General features: G+C 34.4%; 1 protein-coding gene across 4 annotated transcripts in view; it reads left to right on the top strand.

Annotated features, from left to right (window-relative positions):
* The window catches only part of GKAP1 (G kinase anchoring protein 1), a 69,367-nt gene that overhangs the window by 18,614 nt on the left and 36,084 nt on the right, over positions 1–14,669 (top strand). For all 4 annotated transcript variants that reach the window (XM_063080717.1, XM_063080716.1, XM_063080719.1 and 1 more), the window contains exons 5-6: positions 2,376–2,499; positions 5,150–5,172. In XM_063080717.1, the coding sequence (XP_062936787.1) occupies positions 2,376–2,499; positions 5,150–5,172 (147 nt within the window). The remainder of the gene's footprint in view (positions 1–2,375; positions 2,500–5,149; positions 5,173–14,669) is intronic.

The raw sequence follows: 14,669 nt of genomic DNA, 5'->3' as shown, positions 1-14,669 counted from the left end.
GAGCTTTGATATGAGGCTGTGTGTTGAAATTCATTCTACAGCTTCTGACTATATGAACATTTAAGTAAAAGTAGTGTTGATTTCCAGTTTCTATATTTAAATTGTTTGAGCATCGATTATCTTCCCATCTTTTAAAGTTTTAGTCCCTAACATTTATTAGGATTTTTTTTTTGGTTCATAAAATTTTTTCAACTTGTGATTACTCTGTGGTTGATCATAAATGGCCTCTGATCTATTTAAGTCTTTTTGGCTGTGTCATTATACATTAGTGCCTTCATCCAAGATGAAAAGAGGAAAGGAAGCGAGGAATTAAAATTCTACATAGTTGATTTTGCTACTTATTTGTAGTTCAAAGGAAAAGAATAAAAGTTGCCAGTCAAGTGGACTTTGTACACTGTGTGTTAGTTTCATTTTCCATATCCCCTATTCTTGTTATTCCAGATAATCAAGAATAATTATAATTCTTAATGTTATACATCCATCTAGACACAAAGCAGACAATTACAAAAGTGGATATAGCTAGCTTTACTATGATTTAATCATTAAAATGAACTTTCAGGTTATACTGGAAAAGGTCCTCCTATCTGCTCAATTAGGAGATAAAATTTATCAGACAGGATATTATCACACAATAATTTGTTGTTAGGTATATGTCTGAGCTAAAACAATTAGCTGTGTCCTTAGAGGAGGAGTATAGTAAATGGTGTTGATAAAATATCATGGTCCTAGCCGGTTTTCTTGGCACAGTCACAGGCCTAGCACCCAAAAGCATTGATTTTATCAGACAATGATGACTCTAGGAGAAAGGAGGAACTCCTTTTGTATGCAGTGTAGAGTTTGATGTAATTACATTGACGTAGTCATTGAGTTTTAAGTCAATATTCCAATAAAATAACTAATTATTTTAGCCTAAGGATTTTATAATAGATAACTACAGTGTGAAATGGCATTTTCTGTTCTGTTCTTAAATATTTATTAAATAGCCAAAATGTGCTAGGTACACAATACAAAGATAAGGACATGGTCCCAGCCCTTGAGTTTAGTGGGAGACATACATATAATTTAAGTTTATAGTATTGAGAGGTATATGTTAGTGCAGCAGCAATTTAGAAGAATAGGAGACTTTTCATTGCCCTTGATGGGGATGGGTTTTAGGAAAGGATTCTTAAAGAAGATTCTTATTAGATGTGTTAGATGTTCACAAGGTAGACAAAGGAAAGCAGGCATTCTGAGGGAAGCAGTGGCAAGTGTTCAAGATGGGTACATGTGAAAGGATATGGCATATTTGAAAAACCGTAATTTAGGGATCTAGAATTGTTGGAGATACAGCCAAAAGAATAAGATATAAAGAACTAGGTTATAGGATATTGGGTTTTATACATGTGTTCGCAGAAAGCTATTGAATATTTTTAACTTTTAGATTTATTTCAGGTTTTCATTTTAGAAATTCATGCTGTAGCAATGTAAAAGATGGATTGAGGAGCTAAAATTAGGGACTATTGCAGTGTACAAGCAAAAGAAGATAGGAGAAATGACAGAAGGTAACAAAGAAACAAGAATAGATATAAGAGATCTTTAGGAGATAAACTCAACAAGACCTAGTAACTAATTTGGATATAAAGTGTATGGGAAGATTAGGCAAGGATACTCTGAGTTACTAGCTTCGACAGTTGGGTAGGTGGTGGTGGCATAACATGGTACTTAGTAGAGGATCAAGTGGGGAAAGCAGGATGACAGGATGGAGAGATAATACATTTGGTGTGTGGATGCTTTTTAAACATTCCAGTGGAGTTGTCTGGTACATACAAAAATAAGTATATAGGTAGAACTTAGACACTGAAGAACATTGGGTATAAAGCATAAGAATAGGTTAAGAATGGGATAATGTTGAACAGTTACATTTTAAAGAAGAGGGTTGTGAAAAGAAGTCAGAGGAGGAGGCTTAGGAGTAGTCAGAAATGTCCTGAGAAAACTAGAGATGGTTGAAAAAATGTCTTGGATTTGGCGGTTAAGAGGAGGTTAACCTTAATTTTAGTGTCAGAGAACAGCAGAAGTCAGATTTCAGTGGGGTGAGAAAAGAAATTGTAGATTATTGTCTAAAATTTGGTCCTGAAGGGAAGGAGGAGAAGATAGCAATAGGGATGGGGTCACAGACCAAGGTATAGTTTTTTGTTTTTATTCTAATGTTTCAGATGCAAGAGATTGAGTATATCAATAAATAGGTATCCTTTTATGTAATTTGGCTAGCCTAAGTCTTGAATTTTTATTTGCCTTTTATCTTCAAAAGATAAAAGTTTAAGAAACATATTACCTATTAATGAGTTGATTTTACAATTTGTGTACTGAACTTAATTATTGTTGGTAATTCTTTTCAGGAGTATGAACATGCTGAAAATGCTTCAACTCAGTCAAAAGTTATAAATAAAAAAGATAAAAGAAAGAATCATCAAGGAAAAGACAGACCTCTCACATTATCACTAAAAGATTTTCAATCTGAAGGTAAAATATGTACAATATCTGTTATGCTAGAAGAACTGTTCTAAGTCTTTTTATACTTACATTGTTAAGTACCTTTCTAATTTCTTTAAAAAATAAGTAAAAATAGTTAATGTGTCATTGAGAATGAAAACTGTATCTTAGTCCTTTTTGTACAGCTGTAACAGAACACCTCAGATTGGGTAATTTATGATGAACACAGATTTACTGGCGTGTAGTTCTAGAGGCTGGGAAGTCCAATATCATGGTATCAGTATCTGGTGAGGGCCTTCTTGCTGCTGCATCCTGTGGTAGATAGCAAGAGGGCAAGAAAGTAAGAGGGGGCTGAGCTCGTCGTCCTTTTATGATGGCACCAAGCCTCCTTATGAGGGTGGAGCAGTCATGGCCTAATCACTTCTGAAAGGTCCCAACTCTTAATACTGAATTTCAACATGAGTCCTGAAGGAGACAAACATTCAAACCGTAGTAACCTGTTTGGAAATAAACTAAAACCATTCGGAGGTTAAAGTAATTTAAAACCACTCGATAAAACTTCATAAAACTTCAGTAAGAATTTATCTTTTTGTATTTCTGAGTTTGTCCCTTTTCTAAAATTTACTCAAAGTACAAATTGACATTTGTAGTTTTTAGTCATCTTCAAACATATTGTTATCCTCATATGTAAAGTGATTTGGCTTACATGAGGTCAGGAATCGTATCTTATGATTTCAACCATTATTTGTCAACCTCTTCGAGTTAACTGGAGTTGCATCTTAGAAATTTAAAATCCAAACTTTAAAATGAGACTTATTAACAGAAAATTGTTCATAATATTTGTAATTTATACCAACCAGGAAAGACAGAAGGAATTATACTATCCAGTGAACTTTTGAAGATAGACCACAAAGCACATTATTTTTAATGTGGGAAATGGTCACCACTATTTATGTGTGACAATTTAAATATAAATTAACTAAAATTAAAAATGTAGGTTCTTAGTTGCATTAGCCACATTTCAAATGTTGAGTAGCCACATGTGAGTAGCAGCTTACATTTCAGCCTACCTATAGAACATTACTATCATCACAGAAAATGTTATTGAATAGTGCTGTGTCTATACCAGTCAGAATAGTTGCTGACCATATGAACAGCTGTTTGTTCACTGATAGTGATTTATTTGATTCATGCGATTGTAGTCTTAATACACTGGGCATTATTCTGTGAGGATAAATAAGAGCATAGAAGTAATTTCAAAAAATGAAAAAACCTAAATACTGTTTTTAGAAACAAGCCTTTTGTGGTATTAGGAATAAATTTAGAGGGTCATTGCTTTCCTTTGAGGATTAAGAAAGTTTTTCCTATAGTCTGCCTCTGATTATTAAGTTGCTTTGCTCTGGGGTTAAAAGAACACATCCATGTTAAAATAAAATTTGTAAGTTTAGTAAGAAAGACTTCATATAAGAAGTATATTAAATATATTAAAAACTATGCAGAAGCATGAAAAAAAAGCTTTTCAGATTTTCTAATTCTTTTCCTGTATGTTTGACTTCTTAAGTAATATGTGAATTTATTAGCTACATTGAGAATGACGTCAGTGTGATACCACTGAAGGGAAGCTACACAGCTTTTGAAAGTCCCAATGAACATAGTGTGATTCTTCCTTGGGTTCTGGCATTACATTGTGTGCTAAGTATAATATGCTGGAAGAATGACTGTGTAACCTACGAGGACTTGGTGGTTTGCTGTGAACCTTGTGATTTTGGCATTTACTGTTTATGAACTCTATTTTCATCAACAGATGCTTTAGAGAACTGGACAAGCTTTTTAGATTCTTGGTCATAAGAAAGCTATCCCATTGAGTTATTTTTAGTCCTTGAGAGTGGAACATTTCTGCTGTACACAAGAATCATTGTTAAGCGTTCAGTGTCCTGATCATCTTCAATTTAAATAAGAGCACTTGCTCTCTGCACTTGAGATCAACCTTGTAGCTGTGTAGATCCCCTTATGTGCTCCTTTCCTCATTCTGCTCTTGGTAATTCTTTTCCAGAAATGCTGTGTTGTGTCTAGGTTAGTGATTTGTTTCATCTAGATATATTTGTTATGGGTTCTTTCTGTATTTATTTTATAAATATACATTAATTTTTAGGATTTTTTTCATAGTATTATCAAATCACTATGATGTATATTTTTAAAATAAAATAGCTAATAGTTTTTAATGATATAAATTACTACTATAAATTATTCTACTTTCTATTTCATTCACAAAGGCCGTAACCTGAACATTTTTTGCAGTTATAGTAATCTTTGATTAGATTTCGGGCATGTTTGTGTCTCATTGACTGGTTCCACCCCCAAAAACATTATGTATAACCAAAAAACTAAACTATATGAAACTCACATGCTTAAACGTTAATGATATCCCTTGATGTAGATGGCGTTTACTGGGATACAATACCTGGTTCCTAAGCTGAGCAAATTAGTAATTATATACTGAATTTTAACATCTTAAGCCTAGAAAAGTAAATTGGAGGTGAGTCCTAGAAAACCCTTAAACCTTCTATAACTCTTACTACAATTTTTAAATTCTTTCAGTTACTTTGTTTTTTATATGTTAAAACATTTTTATATGTTAATTCCCTTTAATGAAGTTTCACTTTTTTTTTTCCATTTACAGATCACATTAGTAAAAAGACTGAGGTAAGTCTTATAACCATCTTGTATTCTAGAAAGCACAGATGGTTTTAAGAATAATACTTTAATGTTTAGCAGTAAGTCTTTATTGAGACATAACCTTTTAAAGGACAACCCATAGGTTTCTCTTAAGTGAACCCAGTCATGTTTCTGGCATTACAAGTATATAAAATACATTACAGTAGAATAAAAATTTGATTATTTGCATGAAGTGTAATAGCATTTGCCTTTATCATCCTAATGCATACGTATGTGTGTTTGTGAGCCACAAGGTTATCACATGTGTGCCAAACTTAAAAACTTACCCTGAGATTACATCTCAATATATTTTGGAATTATGGAAATTGTGAGGTGAGCTGTGATTCTGTAGATATACCCATGGGTAGGAGTAACCTGATTATGTACTTTTCTTACCATTCACCATTAGAGAGCAGTGCAGCCTACATACCTTACTGAGGGTTCTGGATTTTCTTTTTTTTAAGACTCTAGTGCAGTCTCTATAAACCTTTTAGAATTGGGAGATGGTACTGTTTTAAAATATCCTGTAACATCAAGGAAGATACTAATAAAATGTTACAATTCTTTTGATTTCTTTGGGTAATAATTTCAGAGTTTTATTAATCTATTATGTATGTATTCTTGTCAGGAATTCCATTGATTAATTTTTTATGGTAAGATGTTCCTTGATTTCACTTTAGAATAAATATATATATGTTCTGTATATATACACATATACATATACACACATACACACACGCATATGTATATGGTTTCTGACAATTTTTTTGGTTTCAGGTATTTGCTTGCCAGGTTAGGAAAATGAAGTCCATCTCTTAGGAAACCATGTCTAAATAACTCTGACTGTATTAATAATTTAGCCCTTAACTATGCATGCAAACACAAAATCAATTTGTTGTTAAAACAGATGGTTAAAATTCTTTTTAAGTTAATTATAAACCACTGTCACCATTTTAGGATTAAAATTTAAATGGCCACATATATAGACAATATTAATTCCATCTTTGAAAGTGGAAAACGTACTTTTGGACTGATTGCAATGTATTTTTACCCATTGATTTACTTGGGGGATAGTTTTATGCAAATGAGAAAGCAGGCACAAATGGTATACCCTGTTCCTGAGAGACAATCAGCAATTGTTAATGGAGGAAAAAGTAATCTATGAACTGTTTCATGCTTGCTTTTTCTTTTTTTCTGATTTGAAAGAAGAACAAAAAAATGCAGACAGGCTTTTACCTATTAAATATATTCAAAATGAGTTTTATTTAAACAAGCTTCTGTATGTGAAATCATAGATTTTGTTTTTCATTATAATTTTAGAGATGTATTCCGTCTTCTACTACTAAATAATTTGACATATAATAAAATTCGTTTTGAGGAATCCTAATGATTAAGACAAGTTCTACATTTGTAAATGCAGTCTAACTATAATTTATTTCCCTCATAACTACTTTAAGAATTTGGGCAAAAGAATATGTAATTCACATTATCCTTAGACATGTGTTGAAAGTATATCAACAATTATGTTTCAATTCAATTAGAGGTATTACTTTCTGGGACTTAAATATTTAAATGTTACAACGATCATGCACATTGCTCTAGGAATTTAGAAGAACTATTTTTTTTTCAGAAAATCCAAAAAAGAAGTCTGACAAATTTTTCTGTTGGAATTCTAAAATGAAATGTTGTTTGCTCTTACAAATGTTCCAGTCTTGTTATACTTATGCTGAATAATTGACTTAATTCTTTCTATCTCAAATGTGTTACTTATGCCAAGAGATTTTTTTCATGGCTACTCTAAAGTTCCTAAACTCTACTGAGAACAAAACTCTTCTCACCTGCCCTCTAGTAAATCAAATACTTACTGAATAAAATTCAAGAGGAAAAAGATATTTTACTTTATGGGCGGGTGATGAGGGGTACTTGAACTACATGCATATTCCTTTAAGCTGCTAGCTAAACTTGTGCTCAAGTTAATTTTGTCATTCCTTTGTTTCTTTCCCCATCCATTTTGATTATGTGTTATTAATCTCAGTGCTTTCTTTCCAGTCCCAATTCTTTATAATCTCTCTCACACTGGAACAGAATAAAAATGACACTTGCAGGAGTAGGGAATGGAACATAATTTGCTTTTCTTCATTAAATGTCCAGGAGGTGTTGACTGCCCCTGTGACTCCAGTCCCCTATACCACCTTCACTAGTCAGGAACATCCCAAGAGAATTCTAGACAAGCAGAACTAATCATGCCTTTTTAAGGAGTGTTATTTGATTCTTAAACTTGTTTTGTTTTTTAATATTAATATGTTGCCTTTTTAAATGCCAGTACTGCTGGGACAAGTATCACAAAGCTACTTCTTTCTCTTAAGTCCCATTTTTATTTAGCACTCCTGATTCTAGTTCTTCTAGTACAGTTCTGTAGCTTTAAAAATCTTAGTGATTATCATATGTCTCAGAGTCTAAACGGTTACATCTTCAATATGCTTGAATAGACTATCTCTGGAAGAGTACCAAGAAACTGTAACAGTGGTTGCCAAAGGGGTGGGCACTAGGGCAGAGATAGGAGAATAGATTTACTTTTTACAATATAAATGCTTACATTTTCTATGTCTAAGACTACTTATTAAAAATTAAAATTAAAAATAATTTTTAAAAAATTAAAAATGAAAAGGAGAGGGTGAAGGAAGACGCCAGGGAACAAAGCCAGTTCTATCTGGCTCCACAACCTCTTTCCTTCTTATTGTACTTTGCTTCAAATATGTCTACCTTTGGCTGGTTATATGAGCTTGGATAAATAATTTATTCACTTTAAGCCCTAGTTATATTATGAAAAGTAATGTTGTACCTGTTGATTTCTAAAATTATAAGTGATTAGTATGTGATTGAAATAAATAATAAAGAAAAATATGCTAAAAAGCTGAATCATATTGTTAATATTACCAAAACACAGGAGAGTAGCAATAATGTTAGACCATTAAATCTTAAAAGCAGAGCCACAAGCAGCCCCCATTGCCCAGCAGAAGACAGGAGCATATACAAGGTCCTAGGCAGGAGCTGTAGGCAGCCCCCACTGCCCAGCAGAAGGCAGAAGCATGCACATGGTCTGAGGCAGGGGCCATGGGCAGCACCCACCACTCAGCAGAAGGAAGGAGCACACGGAAAACACCACTTCCATGTGGGTGGCCCACCATAGCCAACATGCAGGTGGCCCGCCAGCCATTTAACTGCATTGACACAAAGAGAGTCAACAGCAGAGACTGGAAAAAGGAGAGGAAGTCTCTCTCAAAGCCCACCCCAGAGTAATAGAAGAAGCAACTGCTTTACCAAATGATGAGACATCACCATAGACATACTAGAAATAAGAAAATCAAAGAGAATATGACACCACCAAAAGAATACAGTAATTCTTAAATAGCAGACCCTATAGAGCAGGAAACCCTTGAAAAGACTGAAAAGGAAATCCAAGCAACAATTTTTAAGGAATGTCACTGAGACATAAGAAGACTCAGACAACATAATGAACATTATTTCATTAAGTGAAATAAAAAGTACAAGTGAAAGCTTAAGCAGCAGGCTAGAATAAGCAGAAGAAAGAATTTCTGATATTGAAGATAGTCTTTTTGAAATAAGCCATCCAGGGGAGGAAAAAAGAATTAGGAAAAAATGAAGAAAATCTAAGAGAGCTAGCAGACAACCTTAAGCACACAAACATTTGAATCTTGGGTGTTCCAGAAGGAGAGAAGAAAGGAAAAGGCATTGAAAACCTATTCAATTAAATACTAATGGAAACACTTCCCAGGTATAGGGAGAGACATGGGCCTTCAGATGCCGGAGGCTCAAAGATCTCAAAACAGTTTCAACCCAAAAAGATCCCCTCTGAGGTACATTATAGTCAGACTGTCAAAGCTCAAAGACAAAGGGAGAATTCTAAAAGCAGCAAGAGAAAAGCATCAAGTCACCTATAGGGAGCCCCTATCAGACTAACAGCAGACTTCTCAACAGAAACTCTACAGCGCAGAAGAAAATGGAATGACATATTTGAAATACTGAAAGAAAAAACCTGCCAGCCCAAAATGCTATACCCAGCAAAGCTATCTTTCAGAAATTAGGAAGAAATAGTATATATTCAGGACAAACAAAAACTGCAGGAGTTCAGTACCACACAACTAGCCCTGCAAGAAATCCTCAAGGGAGTCCTGCATCTGGAATCTGGAAAATGATAATCACCATCACGAATACACAAGAAAGATCAAAACCCACTGGTAGAACAAAAATGCAAATGCGAATGAGAAAGAAATGAAATCTTACCACCTCAAAAAACCAACAAAATATCAAAGACAAAAAAAGGGGAAGAAAGGAACAAAAGATATTCAAAACATCCAAAGGAAAATCGATAAAATGTCAGGAGTAAGGCAGTACCTTTCAGTAGCAACCCTAAATGTAAATGGATTAAATTCCCCACTCAAAAGATACAGACAGATTGTATTAAAAAGCTAGACCTAACTATATGATGTCTTTAAAGAGGCTTGCCTCACCTGTAAAGACACACAGATTAATATTGCAGCAATGGAAAAAGATACACCAAGCAAATGAAAACCAAAAATGAGCTGGTGTAGCTATTTTCATATCCGATAAAATAGACATTAAACCAAAAACCATAAAAAAGAGACAGAGAAGGCCACTATATAATGATAAAAGGATTTATCCAGCAGGAAGACATAACAATCATAAATGTACACATCTAACACTGGAGCACCCAGATATATAAAGCATGTGTATAAAGATATATATTAGGCATAAAGAAAGAGATGGACCCCAGTACAATGATAGCAATGGATGTGCTTACTACTTTCTCAGCACTGGACAGATCATCTATGCAAAAATCGGCAGAGACACAGGATGTAAACCACACTTTAGACCAATTGGCAGATATCAATAGAACATTTCATCTAACAACTTATAGAATATACATTCTTCTCATCAGCACATGGAACGTTCTGCAGAATAGACCACATATTAGGTCACAAGTCAAGTCTTGGCAAATCAAAAGCATTTCAAGTGTCTTTTCAGACCACAATGGATTAAAACGAAATCAATAATAAGCAAAAATGAGAAAACTATACAAATATATGGAAATTAAACAACATGCTCCTGAATGACCTATGGGTCCAAGAAGAAATTAAACAGGAAATCAAAAAATTTCTTGAAACTAATGAAAATAAAGACATCATACCAAAACCTGTGGGATACTGCAAAAACAGTACTAAGAGGGAAGTTTATTGCAATAAATACTTACGTAGTGGATTGAGTTATATCCCCCCAAAACTCACTGAAGTTTGAATTGTGTCCCCTAAGTTTCCTTGGCCCCCACTGTGACTGTTGAGGGTGGGAAATCCTATTATGGTAATTGAAAGGTGGAGCCTTGAAGAGGTGATTGGATTGTAGGATCATGCAGTAGTGAACAGATTAAAAATGGTGGTCAGGGGTGTGGTTCTGAGGGTTTTAAAAGAAGAGGAGAATCTGTCTTTCGCTCTCTCTGCTCTCTCTGCTTCTACCATCTTGCAACACGAGACTCCTGGGTCACTGTAGCCACCACCAGATGGACTTTGGACTTCCCAGCCTCAGAATCTGTAAGCAGTAATTTTTTTTTTTTTAATAAATCACCCAGTTCCAGGTATTTTGTTATAAGCAACATAAATGGACTAATGGAGCTTACATTAAAAGAATAGAAAAAATTCAAATAAACAGCCTAAGGCTATACCTCAAAGTACTAGAAAAACAAGAACAAGCCAATCCCCAAATTAGTAGATGGAAAGAAAGAATTAAGATCAGCACAAAACTAAATGAAATAGCAGCCCAAAAAATGATACAAAAGATCAGTGAAACAAAAAAATTTTTTGAGATGATAATCAAAACAGACAAGGCATTAGCTAGGCTAACTTAAAAAAAAGAAGAGAGAAGACCCAAATAACAAAAATCAGAAATGAAAAAGGAGACATTACAACCAATACCACAGAAATACAAAGATTCATTAGAGACTATTATAAACAACTGTGCACTAACAAATTTGAAAACTACAGGCCAATATCCTTGATGAACATAGATGCAAAAGTCCTCAGCAGTATATTAACAAAGAATACAGTAGCACAGCAAAGATTTCATGCATCATGATCAAGTGGAATTCATCTCGGAGATGCAAGGATGATTCAACATACACAAATCAGAAAATGTGATATACCAAATAACAAAACCAAGGACAAAAGCCAGATGATCATCTCAATAGAGGCAGAAAAGCATTTGACAAAATTCAACATCAATTCATGATAAGGACTCTTAACTAGGTATAGAAGGAAAGTTTCTCAACACAGTAAAAGCCATATACAACAAAACCACCACCAATATCATCCCATAAGACAGGGAACAGGACAAGGATGTCTACTTTCACCACTCCTATTTAACGTAGTATTTGGAAGTACTAGCCAGTGCAATGAGGCAACAGAAAAAAATGAAGTGCATCCAGATTGGAAAAGGTGAAGTCAGACTGTCCCTGTTTGCAGATGACATGATCCTATGTATGGAAAAACCTAGGAGCTCTACCAATAAACTCTTAGAGCTGATGAACAATTTCAGTAAAGCTGCAGGATACAAAAGCAACATGCAAAAATCAGTAGCATTTTTATACTCCAATAATGAACTAGCAGAAAAAGAAATCAAAAAAGTAATCCCATTTACAATAGGTACCAAAAAAAAAAAAAAAAAAAACCACCCCAAAACAAACTAACAAAAAACCTATTAATTTAACCAAGGAGGTGAAAGATCTCTATAATGGGAACTACAAATCATGGCTGAAAGAAATTAAAGAGGACACAAAAAGATAGAAAGACATTTCATTTTCTTGGATTGGAAGAATTAACATTGTCTATATTACCCAAAGCAATCTACAGATTGAATGTAATCCCCATCAAAATACCAATGACATTCTTCACAGAAATAGAAAAACAATCCTAACATTCATATGAAATAACAAAAGATCCTTAATAACCAAAACAATCTGCCAAAAAAAAAAAAAATCCCAGAGGCATTACACTACCTGACTTCAAATTATACTACAAAGCTATAGCAACCAAAACAGCATGATACTGGCATAAAAACAGATACTCAGATCAATGTAGCAGAACAGAGAACCCATAAATCAATCCACATACTTATGGCCGACTGATCTTTGACAGCAACAGCAGGAGCATACATTGGTGAAAGGACTGCCTCTTTAATAAGATGTGCCAGGAAAACTAGACATCCATATGTAGAAGAATGAAACTAGACCTGTACCTCTCACCATATACCAAAATCAACTCAAAATGGATTAAAGATTTAAATATAAAACCTGAAATTATAGAACTACTAAAAGGAAACGGGAAATACTTCAGGAAGTAGGACTGGGCAAAGACTTTTTGAACAAGACCTCAAAAGCACACGCAACAAAAGAAAAAATAAATGAGAATTTATCAAACTAAAAAGTTTCTGCACAGCAAAAGAAACAGTTGACAGAGCAGAAAGACAAACTACAGAATGGAAGAAAATATCTGTAAACTGTGCATCCAACAAAGGAATATATAAGAAACTCAAACAACAGTAAAAAAACAAGTAACCCGATTAAAAAATGGGCAAAGGAGCTGAATAGGTATTTCTCAAAGGAAGACATACAGATGGCCAACAGACATATTAAAAAATGCTCACCATCACTCAGCATCAGGGAAATGCAAATCAAAACCACAATGAAATATCATCTCACACCAGTTAGATGGGCCAGTATCAGTAAGACAGAATAACAAATGATGATGAGGATGGGGAGAAAGGGGAACTCTCCTACACTCTTGGTAGGATTGTAAATAAGTGCAGCCATTATGGAAAACAGTATGGAGGCTCTTCAAACAACTACAGATAGAACTGCCATACAATCCAGCAATGCCGCTGCTTGGTTTCTACCCAAAGGAATGGAAATCACCTTGTCGAAAGGATACATGCACTCCCATGTTTGTTGCAGCTCTATTCACAACAGCCAAGCTATAGAACCAACCTAAATGTCCACTGATGGACAATTGGATGAGGAAAATGTATATATAAACAGTGGAATACTACTCTGCCATGAAAAGGAATGAAATTCTGCCATTTGTAGCAACACGGACGAAGACAGAGAAAATTATGTTAAGTGAAATAAGCCAGGCACAGAAAGGGAAATACTGCATGTCCTCACTCATAAGTGGGAGCTGAAAAAAAAGATACAACAATCACAATAATTCCTTGAACTTTCAAAAGGAGAGAACAGAACTGAGAGGCCACCAGAGGTGGGAAAGGTGGAGGGGGGTGGCGGTTAGAGAGAAATTGGTAAAGGGCCACAAAAAAATGTTTATATTGTATAATAAAACAAAAACAATTTTTAAAAAATGTATTTGAATGGAGAAGAAAATATGCTCAATTGCTAAAAAAAAAAAAAATTAAAGCAAATAAATTCGATGCAGCTTTTAAAAATCTCACCTAAAATTTGGTGTTACCTAAGCAATTCAACCTCTTTGCTACTTTTCCCAATGTGCTGAGCTCACTCTTGTTCCTATGCCTTTCCTTATTTGTACGTGTTATAGTTGTTACCTTCCTTTGGTTGTGAGTAACAGAAGCCCAACTCAATCCTGCATAAGCAAAAAAGAGATGCTTATTTGGTTCATATAACCAAACCATGCCTCGTAGTTGACTGGATCCAGGCATTTAGACAGCTTTAGGACTCTCTATTTTGCTCCATACTCTTGGTTGCAATCTGTAGATTTATCTCAGGACAGATCTCATGATTATTTAGAGATCTCAGGGTTACATCTTTATAGAATTTCTTATAAACTGTTAATTAGTTCTTAAGGTTTGATGGATTCAAGTTGTTTTCTCGAGAATGACAAAGCAAAAATATTTCCTAAGTGGTATGATATATTTCCTATCTTATCACATAATGAGTTGTAAAATGGTTGTTTTTATGACATTGAAATTGATCAGTGGTTCTAGCACCATCCTCCAATAAAAGCAACCAGGACTCCTTAGAGAAATGGCTGCTTGTAGGGCTGCGGCAGAGGATATACAAGATAAATCTGGAACATCTTGTATTACCCTGAAGTAAAGAAGTCTTCAAAAAACAAAAAGATGGGGACATGTCAAAGGGACATAGGAAACCAACCTGAAGTAGCTCCTAATCGCCAGAGCTGGGACAATTTGAAAAACAGTAAATAATATTGGTACCCAAAGTATAAGTACATATCCATGGGTTGATATTAGTATAAATAAGTGATGGGATAAATGGGAGAAAGGAGAAAAATCTCCCATACACAAGAATTCCAAATAATTTATGTAGATATTGCCCCTTCAGGAGGTGGAGCTTAATTCCTTGTCCACTCCCCCTTGGATATGGGATATGCTTAGTGACCTTCCATGCAGTGGACAGTATGGAAAGG

The sequence above is a fragment of the Cynocephalus volans genome, chromosome 16 (assembly GCF_027409185.1).
Source record: "Cynocephalus volans isolate mCynVol1 chromosome 16, mCynVol1.pri, whole genome shotgun sequence".
Lineage (NCBI taxonomy): Eukaryota > Metazoa > Chordata > Mammalia > Dermoptera > Cynocephalidae > Cynocephalus > Cynocephalus volans.
This window is presented reverse-complemented; position numbering and strand designations above follow the sequence as displayed.